This window comes from Sebastes umbrosus, chromosome 3, assembly GCF_015220745.1.
Source record: "Sebastes umbrosus isolate fSebUmb1 chromosome 3, fSebUmb1.pri, whole genome shotgun sequence".
Taxonomy (NCBI): domain Eukaryota; kingdom Metazoa; phylum Chordata; class Actinopteri; order Perciformes; family Sebastidae; genus Sebastes; species Sebastes umbrosus.
Window position 1 is genome coordinate 16,300,272 of NC_051271.1, and position 12,647 is coordinate 16,312,918.

Sequence of the window (12,647 nt, forward strand, 5' to 3'; positions counted from 1 at the left end):
TTATTTGACATTTCTTTGGAATTACTGCCAAATTACCCCAATATTTACCTCAAAATTTATAGAAAATTACTTTATTATAAATGTTTATTTAATAAACATTTATATTTAATAATTATACGCTAACATGAGATGTAATCATGATAAAATGGGGGGGCGGAGAGATCCCAAGGCCGGAATCAAACCCGGGACATGGCTGTTATACAGTATTGTATACACTGTAACCACTCGGCTAACAAGGTTTAACAGGGTTTTAAATAGATATTCTCCACATAACATGGGTCATGATGCAGGGTTGAAGACATGAATGCATCAAATCAATGTGTTGGCTATGTAGAAAATAAGATGTAAACTGTAACGTGTTGTCATTAATGTGTACATGTTCCCTTGAATGAAAAATAAATCAATACATGAAATAAGATAAGTTATTAATTTACTCCAACAGGAGAGATGATCAGAGGGGCAGAGTTTTTACCACCATTATTACGTTCAGGACTGAAGTATGGAAAGAGTTTCTCAGTGAAGCAGCAGCCAGTAAAGGAGTAGATAAGAGCTGCAGCATCTACGTCATAAAAGGAGACCACACCATCCTCATAATCCACAAACACCCCCACCTTCTGAGGCCGAGACTTCAGAGAGAGACTGACTGGAGGGCTAGTAGCAGCTTTGTACTCATTTCCATTTCTCAAACATATAGTCCAGTAACCGTCCTCAGGGCTCAGTGAGATGACTCCCTTCCTGTTGATCGACTCTCTGGCCACTCCTACGTTCCAGTCAGTCTTTCCTTTTTCTTGAACCTCAAAGTAAAATCTGCCTGAAGAGAAACTCTGCTTTCCTAAAACACAAGCACAACCAGAAAATCTCTCTGGGTTGTTTGGGAGATTCTTCCACACATCATTATCATTCACTTGTTTCCCATCATCAGACAGGATGAGACAGGGATGAGCTGTATCAGGATCAAGAGTCACATCCACTGCATACTGCTGGACCCTCTTTAGTTCAGCCTCAGCGACCAGCTTCTTCATCTCTTTACTGAGTGTCTCCTCCAGCTGAGCCACAGCTTTCACCACAGTCCCCTTATATGATGATGTATGGACGCTGACCTCTGTCCAGTCCTTGGTGGGTGGAGCAGCTTTCAGGGACTGGACACTCTGGAGAAGATGGAGTTGGTCTTTAGAGCGTGAGAGCTGCTCCACTTCAGTCCTTCTCTTCGTCAGCTCAGAGATTTCCTGTTCCAGCTCTTTGATGAAAGCTTCGGCCTGTTTTTCTGTTGTTTTCTGCTTCTCTTTGATCGAGTCGATGAGATTGGCCTGACCTCTCTCAACAGACTCCTTCAGAGCAGTGAAGACCTGAACACCTTCTGCTATCTCTCTGTCTGCATCTTCCTCACTGAGGTCAACTGAGTGTTTGATCTCCTGAATCTTCAGTCGTCTCTTCTGGATCATCTGCTGGATTTCAGCCTCTGTCTTCCCCAGCTCGGCCTTCTTTCCTTCATATTCTTCTTTCAGAGGAACAACATCATGCATCTTGTGGTCTAGAACAAGGCAGAGCATGCAGACACATGTCTGGTCGGTCTTACAGAACAGCTCCAGAGGTTTATCGTGCTTCGTACACATCCTGTCTTCCAGGTTCTCCACAGGGTCGATCAGCTGATGTCTTTTCAGACGTGAAGCTGTCAGATGAGGCTCCAGGTGAGTCTCACAGTAGGAGGCCAGACACACCAGGCAGGACTTCAGGGCCCTCAGTTTGGTTCCTGTGCAGACATCACAGGGAACTTCTCCTGGTTTTGACAATTGTTGCTCTGAGCTGCTGCTGGTTTTCTGTTGAGCTGACTGTCTGAACTGAACAACCATCTCAGAGAACAAAGTGTTGATATGCAGCTCAGGTCTTGTGTTGAAAACCTTTTTACACATCGGACACAGGTACCTGTCACTAGTATTCCAGTGTTCATTGATGCAGTTTTTGCAGAAGTTGTGTCCACATGGTATACTGACTGGATGAGTAAACACATCCAGACAGATGGAGCACAGAAACTGATCTTCAAATCGCAGATAGTTTGCAGCAGCCATATCTACACACACAGTGAAAGAAAACAAACAACTGTTATTACTGTTCTTTTAAGTATAACATATGATATTAGGTAAAGTAATTTTGAATTATATATCCTGTGTTTTGACTTGCAATGAGCCGCAAGCAACCAAAACTATTTAAGCCGTGTTGACAAGGTCAAGCTTGCTGCTCTTGCAAAATGGCACCTAATATATCCATAACATGTTGTGTAGACCAATTTGTATTGAAGAATAACACTGTTAACAAAGCTCTGCTTACTTGATGACAAACACATTGTATTTCCTCTATAGCTGCTTCACATTAAAAGCCTCCTGCTGGTTCTCTGGTGGAAAGCTTTTAACATGAAACAGCAAGAGGAAATAGAGGAAGCAGTATGTAGGAAGCGATCAGTAAACAGTAATAATAGCAGGAAAGTAGGAGTGAATCTAAACTCCAAACCACCAAGACTCAGTTAAAAGTTACTAAAGTCCTGAGAACTGACACAGAGAGACTGTTTAAAGCTGTTAAAGTGGGCTACTGTTTAGTGGACGTGAAGACAAACAGCCATAGTTCAGTATGAAATGAAAAGAGTGGAGCTTCCTGCCTGAGTAGAGCTGAAGTTTTGTTTTAATCCTGGTTGTTGAAAGTGTAAATATTATCAGCTGTACTCACCAGTGATTGGCAGAGACTCTGCTGTGTTGTTGAGAAACACCTGATGAACTCAGTTTGAATTTTCTTTTAGAGAGAAACGGAGACTTGCATGGCTGCCACTCTGACAAACTTCACTCTCGTTTCTGCAGTGTGACGTTGAAGCTCTCGTTTTTCTAGTGTTGCTCCGCCTCTTACTGCAGCTCTGTTGGTTTGTTTCCTCCCTCTGTTTTACACGGTTATTGGGAAATACCAGGTTCTCTCTGGTTAATATGGTGCAAAAGTGGTGATATACCTAACAGGTAGGAGGAGTAAGGCATGTTAAAAGGTGTTTCTTATCTTTATTATGTTGAAACTTTAAGGTGCCTCAGATTTACTTTAACCAGAAGAGTTTAGTTTATTTGACACAAGAGAGACGTCACACATATCTGTAACATGTCAATAACACAATAAGACTTATTTCCATCATGGTCATTGATATCAAGGCAACATACTGACATCAAATCAAACAACAAATACAATCTGTATCATCAACAAGAAAATCAGAACATCAGGAAATAAAAATATATATACATACAATTTAACTATAGGCCTTTTCAGACATGGAATATGTAACATTGTGAGTTAAAAATATCATGATAGCAAAGAAGAAGAGTGTTTTTTCTCATTGCATCACTCATGGATTTTGAAGCTGGAATTAAAACAATCACAGTCATTATGACATATTGAGTGTAGATTGATGAGGGGAAAAAGTGAATGTAAATAATCATCTACTTATATGATCAACTTGACCCAGACAGACGTGATCACTGTTAGCGGTTTGTGGGTAGCCGACTGAACCAGAGTTGGTGATTGTTGGAAAGACTAACAAAGACGGTTTTGATGAGTTTTATTTTGTTTGTGTCGACTTTGACTGAAGTGTGTTTTACGATGCTCCGCCGCTAGAACAGTTGATTCTCCCAGTTGAAACTACAGCAGCGGAGGGCCACACACACAAACATACACCTAATGTAGGCCTATAGCTACATGTTGCAAAATGACTTTTACTCTACCAGGAAACATTCATCACTTGACATGACTGTCTGTCTGAGTCATTCCATTCAACCATAAAATATGCAGGTTGTGCAACGAACTGGCAACCATTAAATTCAAGTGAAAGCAATGGAACGGAGGAGGGAAACTGTGACATCTAGTGGCTGAATGTTATCAATGTTTTCAATAGCACCTTTAACATTATTAAAAGGAAAAACAGCAAATCTTCAACTCTGTGAAGCTGGAACCATGAAATGTTTTTACATGAAATATGACTTAAACCATCAAAATAATGAATCCATTAATTTTCTGTTGCTCTACTAATTAACTAATCGTTCAGTTTTTTACTTGTATAAAGTGTTGGGTAGTATAATCTAGAACAAAAAATCATATTTTATAAACTTTTTGTATGTTTTGTCATAGTCAAGTCAGCACACTGACACACTGACAGCTGTTGTTGCCTGTTGGGTTTGAGTTTGCCATGTTATGATTTTAGCATATATTTCTCATGCTAAATGCAGTACCTGTGAGGGTTTCTGGACAATATCTGTCATTGTTTTGTGTTGTTAATTGATTTCCAATAATAAATATATACATATATTTGCATAAAGCAGCATATTTGCTCACTCTCATGTTGATAAGAGTATTAAATGATTGACAAATCTCCCTTTAAGATACATTTTGAACAGATAAGAAAATGTATGATTCATTAGCTATTCATTGCGATTAAATATTTTAATCGATTGACAGCCCTGTTGCCATGGTGAATCGTAGTATCAGAGCTCCATTGATGATGGCTTTTTATGTTCAGGTTCAACCTACTCAGAGTTGATTGAACTGACTCTGATCAGCTGTTCTGAAAGCAAAAACTCAGAGTTTCCCTCCTCAGGATTAGTCAACTCAGAGTTCAGGCTTAGGCTTAGAGTTTGTTAAACCTGCTTTCTGAAGCGAGGCCGTGTTCTCCACACAGAAACAACAACAAGTTTAAAATCACACAGTATCAATAAAACAAGAAAAGGTAAAACAAGCCAGTTTGTTCTCTGCTTTCTGTCCTGCAGCGTATTGTGAGTGCACAGAGTCTGAGCGAGGACGATATAGAATGAGAGGATCGAGAGGAAACACCCGCCACCTTCCCCCTCCTCTTCCTCATGTGGACCCCTCCTTCCATGACGACCTGCTAACGCCTCGGCCTCCATCACTCCGGCTGACGTCCATCACTTCCCATCAAGGCGTCCTAAAGGGAATTAGTTTTTTATTCCTGGTTTATCCATGACAGTAGTGTTTGTTTTTTTTACTTAAATTACCCGTTTTGGGGTATAAAGAGTATCTGGATCATAATGGCCAGAGAATTACAAGAGCCCGTCCCCGCTCCACCATCATTAGGTATGTTCTCATTAACTGGACTGGGTGTTAACATGAATCCGTTCCTTCCCTCAGGGTGGTGTAGCACGCATCCTGACAGCATCATGTACCAGGTTTACACTGTCTGACAACCATCTTCATGGTTATTATGATATCAGTCGTAGAAAGTGACACAAACAGGAATCTTCTCTCTGCTCGGATGCTTCACAAAGTATTTATTGTTTTATGTTATCAGTCGTCTTTCTGTTCAGTCTCAACTAAACACTTTTTAAAAAGTGATTTTTGTTCATTTTAAGAGGACGATCCTCTTTAGGAAAGACAAAATAAAAAATGTGAACAAACTATGAAGTTGTCTTGTGAGTTTATTTGATTAGGTCAACATCCTGAGCTTTCGTGCTTGTCGCTGTGCACGGGTCAACGCTCGCAATCTAGTGACCAAACATTATTAAAATAAGCATCCTACAACAGTTTGTGTGACTTTGTGCCCAGCAGCTCTTCATTTCTGTACCTGTGATTTTAGAGACCAAAGAGATGTAACCCACCTGATGAATAAGTATACACTGGACTAGTATAACCTAGATTGGTAGAGAGGAATAATGAACAGGAATCGGACACCACAATGAGTAAGCAGAACACAGAATTAAGTTTAAAGGAAAATGATTGTATTGACACAGAATAAATTCACAATTACTGCCGGCATTCAGTTTTGTTCAGTTTGAAATGTATATTGAACTGGGTGCACCCTAAAAAAATAAAAGTAATCCCCAAAATAAAATGTTCAGATCCAATTGTCTTTTGAGGTCCTTCCTCACAGTCCTACCACACTGACAGCAAGGCAGATGAAAGTTGAAAGCGCTCCTCAATCCAAGTGCTCAGCACGGGTAGCTCGCCATCCCCCTCGTCAGGGAGAGATTCCAATCCAAATCCGGAGTTCAAGGGTATCCAGAAAACCTAGCCTGTGTAAAATAACACGGCTTATATAGCAATATATGCAAATCTATCCAAGCTCTTAACTGTACAGTTTAATTTTATCAATATCAACATATAATATAACTGTTCAATGCTTAACCCATAAATGTAGGATAACTGTTGCATCACAATATTAACTTGCATCATAATATTAACACATGAAATATGTCAACCTCACTATTATTATAAACCACTCAATAGTAAAGTGTAAACAACACTATTAAATGACTATTTAATAATTGTGAACCCATTTGAGTTGTAGATTATTATGCAAACAACCTACAGTTTAAACATTAAATACTCACTATATGTGAATATTGTGAGTAAGGCAATGTGAATACTTTCCCTGTCACAACACTGACACCTTGCGTTGATGCACACAAGCAGCACAGGGATGAACAGAATCAAGCTAATCTCATAACCCATGAAATTCAGCTAAATAATCCCTCTCTGTCCACACAATGTAAATAACACACACATATTACACATACATATTTCTTTCTGCCTCTATCACCAAAGAAATACAAAATATAATTTTAGAATACAACTCAGTGGCAAAATATTTCGCTATGCCAGCTCACAGAGCATTTGATTAGTGTTGCCATGTCGCTGTGCTCTTCATTTCTGTACCTGTAATTTTAGAGACCAAAGAGACGTCCCAGAAACTACAGTAAAGATCTTCTCCTCCACAGAGATTCATCCACAGCAGGTCAAGACTAAACTTCCTGTTTCACTACTGCGTCACTTTTTCTTTATCATTTCTTCAAAGAAATAACTGCGTTATGACTCAAATTGTTTTCGTCGCTGGTCAGTCCTGCTTTGCCTGGAATCCCACAATGCTTTGCGATACACTGGTGTCCCAAAGAAAACAGCATTAATGGAACAGTTCAACATTTTAGGAAATATGTTTATTCGCTTTCTTGCCGAGTGTTAGACGAGAAGATCAATAACACTCACGTCTGTATGTTAAATATGAAGCTACAGCCAGGATGTGGTTAGCCTAGCTTAGCATAAACACTGGAAGCAGGGGGAAACTGCTAGCCTGGCTCTGTCTAAAGTTTAAAAACACACCTGTCAACACCTCTAAAGCTCACTTATTAACATATTGTGTGTAGATTGTTTAATGTGTATACAAACAGAAATGTAAAAACTACACTTTGTGGTTTTAGTTGTATGTTAGAAGTGAAAGGACGAAGAGTCTGAACTCACCACAGTTCTGATCTGATCCATTTGTCTCTGGAAGTGATTCTTCGTATGTTTTACGGAGATGAATCTCAGTGAAAGAGCTCCAACACATCACTACTGTCTGTGTCTCCGTTTTAATTTGATTTATGATGTGCATTCAGAAACTACACAGATTTACAAGTTTTGCTGGAAAATTAGATTTGCATTCAGCAAAGAACTACCATTGTACAACGAATTCTGACAAAATTAAAGAACGTATTTATTTTAACACAATAACGGGAACACCAGACAATATAATCTGATACAACAAGTAAAAAGTTATATGTTTGGATCCACCATCTCTCCTCAGTCAGTTTTATTCTTCTGCTTCTCCTTCTTCACCGACCTCTTCACCTGCCCTCCAGTTTGGTGGCGTTCAGTTCCAACGCCAGCTGCACTGAGTCAGCGCTCTGCGACAGGAAGACAAACCGGTACAATACCACAAACTCTCACATAAAACCTGGTATATAAATAACAGCCATGTGAAGCACTAACACATGCCAGGTGGAAAATATTCTGAAGACATTAATTAGTTATTCATCATTATGCTCTCCATCACTGTAGGATAAAAAACGTGGATTACAGGAAACACAATGTATTTTTCATGAAATACAACTTATGTGTAAACCAGGCTTTTCTGTTTAGTGTTTGGTGCTCAAGTCATTGCTTACTCAGGCTTTGTGTTCAACAACTAGTTTATTTACAGTTTTTATTTAACAATCACATATTTACAGATTTCTTTGACTCAATAGCCATCTTACCAGTATTCACAAAACAAATAAAAAGGGACCAGTAATTAATTATACCACATTTCACACAAAATAGAAAATTCTATTAGCATCTATTCTCTTAATTAATTTTCACCATTAACTTTTTATGCCCACTATAATTAAATGACATCCTGTATTCTGTAGACACTATAGGGATGTAATAGGCCTTACTTACCTTAACTTTGTTTTGGTAGCATTTCATTTTACAGGTCTGCAAAATTCATGGTAATTCGGTGATAATTAGCAAGTAACCTATTTGAAATTTCTTTGAAATTATTGTTACATAGAAATGTATCGAAAAATTATTTTAATATAAACATTTATTTAATAAACATTTATATTTAATAATTATATGGTAAAGAGCATATAATGGTTAAAATAGGGCCCTTAGGCTTGAGAAGCGGCTGTGTGCTGCTCTTCATTAGAGGTGGTGAACCCAAACTAATAGAAGACACTTCTGATCAGACACAAATCTCACCATCATGTGACTTATTGTCTACACAAATTTAACCTGATAGCTAATGTCATGATTCAGGGAGTTTTTAAAGAAATTTTAAATAAATTATTTGCTAATTATTATCTATTTATCAGCAGACATGGAAATAAAGCGAATCAATTAACTTTGTATTCTTTTCCTGGAAATGTATTAAATAAATTACCGGCTATTCGGAAATAGCGGAATACAATTATTAAATAATGTTTATAATAAAGTAATTTTTTATACATTTTGAGGTAAATATTGGGGTAATTTGGCAGTAATTCCAAAGAAATTTCTAATAGGTTACTTGCTAATTATCACCTTATTACCATGAAATTTGCAGACCTTTAAAGTGAAGTGTTGCCCTTTTTAAAAAAAAAAGATTATTGGGGCACTTTCACCTTTATTTGAGGACAGTGTTAAAATGGGGGGGCGGAGAGGTACCAAGGTCTGAATCAAACCCGGTAAATGGAGGTTATACAGTATTGTATACGCTGTAACCACTCGGCTAACAAGGTTTAACAGGGTTTTAAATAGATATTCTCCACATAACGAGGGTCATGATGCAGGGTTGAAGACATGAATGCGTCAAAGCAATGTGTTGGCTATGTAGAAAACAAGATGTAAACTCTAATGTGTTGTCATTAATGTGTACATGTTCCCTTGAATGAAAAAAAAATCAATACATGAAATAAGATAAGTTATTAATTTACTCCAACAGGAGAGATGATCAGAGGGGCAGAGTTTTTACCACCATTATGAAGATAAGGACTGAAGTATGGGAAGAGTTTCTCAGTGAAGCAGCAGCCAGTAAAGGAGTAGATAAGAGCTGCAGCATCTACGTCATAAAAGGAGACCAAACCCTCCTCATAATCCACAAACACCCCCACCTTCTGAGGCCGAGACTTCAGAGACAGACTGACTGAAGGAACATCAAGAGCTTCATACTCATTTCCATTTCTCAAAAATATAGTCCAGTAACCGTCCTCAGGGGTCAGTGAGATGTCTCCCTTCCTGTTGATCGACTCTCTGGCCACTCCTAAGTCCCATTTAGTCTTTCCTTTAACTTGAACCTCAAAGTAAAATCTGCCTGAAGAAAAACTCTGCTTTCCTAAAACACAAGCACAATCAGAAAATCTTTCTGGGTTGTCTGGGAGATTCTTCCTCACATCACCATGATTCACTTGTTTCCCATCATAAGACAGGATGAGTTTAGGATGAGCTGTATGAGGATCAAGAGTCACATCTACTGCATACTGCTGGACCCTCTTCAGCTCTGACTCAGCGACCAGCTTCTTCATCTCTTTACTGAGTGTCTCCTCCAGCTGAGCCACAGCTTTCACCACAGTCCCCTCATATGATGGACGGACGCTGACCTCTGTCCAGTCCTTGGTGGGTGGAGCAGCTTTCAGGGACTGGACACTCTGGAGAAGATGGAGATGGTCTTCAGAGCGTGAGAGCTGCTCCACTTCAGTCCTTCTCTTCGTCAGCTCAGAGATTTCCTGTTCCAGCTCTTTGATGAAAGCTTCGGCCTGTTTTTCTGTTGTTTTCTGCTTCTCTTTGATCGTGTCGATGAGATAGGCCTGGCCTCTCTCAACAGACTCCTTCAGAGCAGTAAAGACCTGAACACCTTCTGCTATCTCTCTGTCTGCATTTTCCTCACTGAGGTCAACTGAGTGTTTGATCTCCTGAATCTTCAGTCGTCTCTTCTGGATCATCTGCTGGATTTCAGCCTCTGTCTTCCCCAGCTCGGCCGTCTTTCCTTCATATTCTTCTTTCAGAGGAACGACATCATGCATCTTGTGGTCTAAAACATGACAGAGCATGCAGACACATGTCTGGTCGGTCTTACAGAACAGCTCCAGAGGTTTATCGTGCTTCATACACATCCTGCCTTCCAGGTTCTCCACAGGGTCGATCAGCTGATGTCTTTTCAGCCCTGACATTGTCAGATGAGGCTCCAGGTGAGTCTCACAGTAGGAGGCCAGACACACCAGGCAGGACTTCAGGGCCTTCAGTTTGGTTCCAGTGCAGACGTCACAAGGAACTTCTCCTGGTTTGGACACTTCTTGCTCTGAGCTGCTGCTGCTGGTTTTCTGTTGAGCTGACTGTCTGAACTGAACAACCATCTCAGAGATGAAAGTGTTGACGTGCAGTTCAGGTCTTGTGTTGAAAACCTTTTTACACATCGGACACAGGTACCTGTCACTAGTATTCCAGTGTTCATTGATGCAGTTTTTGCAGAAGTTGTGTCCACATGGTATAGTGACTGGATCAGTAAACACATCCAGACAGATGGAGCACAGAAACTGATCTTCAGATTGCAGATTGCTGGCAGCAGCCATATCTACACACATAGTGAAAGAAAACAAACACATGTGATTACTGTTCTTTTAAGTATAACATATGATATTAGGTAAAGTAATTATGAATTATATATCCTGTGTTTTGACTTGAAATGAGCCGCAAGCAACCAAAACCATTTAAGCCCTGTTGACAAGCTCAAGCTTGCTACTCTGGCAAAATGGCACCTAATATATCCATAACATGTTGTGTAGACCAATTTGTATTGAAGAATAACACTGCTAACAAAGCTCTGCTTACTTGATGACAAACACATTGTATTTCCTCTATAGCTGCTTCACATTAAAAGCCTCCTGCTGGTTTCTGCTGGAAAGCTTTTAATATGAAACAGCTAGAGGAAATAGAGGAAGCAGTATGTAGGAAGCGATCAGTAAACAGTAATAATAGCAGGAAAGTACGAGTGAAACTAAACTCCAAACCACCAAGACTCAGTTAAAAGTTACTTAAGTCCTGAGAACTGACACAGAGAGACTGTTTAAATCTGTTAAAGTGGGCTACTGTTTAGAGGACCTGAAGACAAACAGTCATAGTTCAGTATGAAATGAAAAGAGTGGAGCTTCCTGCCTGAGTAGAGTTGAAGTTTTGTTTTAATCCTGGTTGTTCAAAGTGTAAATATTATCAGCTGTACTCACCAGTGTTTGGCAGAGACTCTGCTGTGTTGTTGAGAAACACCTGATGAACTCAGTTTGAATTTTCTTTGAGAGAGAAACAGAGACTTGCGTGGCTGCCACTCTGACAAACTTCACTCTCGTTTCTGCAGTGTGACGTTGAAGCTCTGGTTTTTGTAGTGTTGCTCCGCCTCTCACTGCAGCTCTGTTGGTTTTGTTTCCTCCCTCTGATTTACACAGTTATTGGGAAATAGCAGGTTTTCTCTGGTTAATATGGAGCAAAGGTGGTGATATACCTAACAGGTAGGAGGAGTAAGGCATGTTAAAAGGTGTTTCTTATCTTTATTATGTTGAAACTTTAAGGTGCCTCAGATTTACTTTAACCAGAAGAGTTTAGTTTATTTGACACAAGAGAGACGTCACACATATCTGTAACATGTCAATAACACAATAAGACTTATTTACATCATGGTCATTGATATCAAGGCAACATACTGACACCAAATCAAACAACAAATACAATCTGTAAGAAAATCAGAACATCAGGAAATATAAATGTATATACATACAATTTAACTATAGGCCTTTTCAGACATGGAATATGTAACATTGTGAGTTAAAAATATCATGATAAAAAAAGAAGAGTGTTTTTTCTCATTGCATCACTCATGGATTTTGACGCTGGAATTAAAACAATCACAAATTTCTAAAATCCTGTTTTCACTGTCATTATGACATATTGAGTGTAGATTGATGAGGGGAAAAAGTAAATGTAAATTATAATCTGCTTATATGATCAACTTGACCCAGACAGACGTGATCACTGTAAGCGGTTTGTGGGTAGCCGACTGAACCAGAGTTGGTGATTGTTGGAAAGACTAACAAAGACGGTTTTGATGCGTTTTACTTTGTTTGTGTCGACTTTGACTGAAGTGTGTTTTACGATGCTCCGCCGCTAGAACAGTTGATTCGCCCAGTTGAAACTACAGCAGCGGAGGGCCACACACACAAACATACACCTAATGTAGGCCTATAGCTACATGTTGCAAAATGACTTTTACTCTACCAGGAAACATTCATCACTTGACATGACTGTCTGTCTGAGTCATTCCATTCAACCATAAAATATGCAGGTTGTGCAACGAA

General features: G+C 39.3%; 2 protein-coding genes across 5 annotated transcripts in view; both read right to left on the bottom strand.

The window, feature by feature from the left end:
- On the bottom strand, positions 1 to 11,650 carry LOC119485932 (E3 ubiquitin-protein ligase TRIM39-like). Of its 2 annotated transcripts, none has more exons than XM_037765782.1 (2): positions 11,526 to 11,650; positions 1 to 2,068 (listed from the first exon to the last, which is right to left on the bottom strand). In XM_037765782.1, exon 2 carries the CDS (start codon positions 2,064 to 2,066, stop codon positions 426 to 428), a length of 1,641 nt encoding a protein of 546 aa, XP_037621710.1. In that variant the 5' UTR covers positions 2,067 to 2,068; positions 11,526 to 11,650; the 3' UTR covers positions 1 to 425. The 2 variants fall into 2 exon arrangements, with proteins under 2 accessions (XP_037621710.1, XP_037621711.1); XM_037765783.1 differs by lacking the exon at positions 11,526 to 11,650 and adding an exon at positions 2,719 to 2,827.
- Positions 8,621 to 12,647, bottom strand: part of LOC119485923 (E3 ubiquitin-protein ligase TRIM39-like) — a 25,085-nt gene continuing 21,058 nt past the window's right edge. For 2 of the 3 annotated variants that reach the window (XM_037765767.1, XM_037765766.1), the window contains exon 2: positions 8,621 to 10,876. In XM_037765767.1, the coding sequence (XP_037621695.1) occupies positions 9,234 to 10,874 (1,641 nt within the window). In that variant the 5' untranslated portion in view covers positions 10,875 to 10,876 and the 3' untranslated portion in view covers positions 8,621 to 9,233. Of the gene's footprint in view, positions 10,877 to 11,525; positions 11,664 to 12,647 lie in introns of those variants that run through there. The other variant, XM_037765765.1, reaches the window with a different exon arrangement.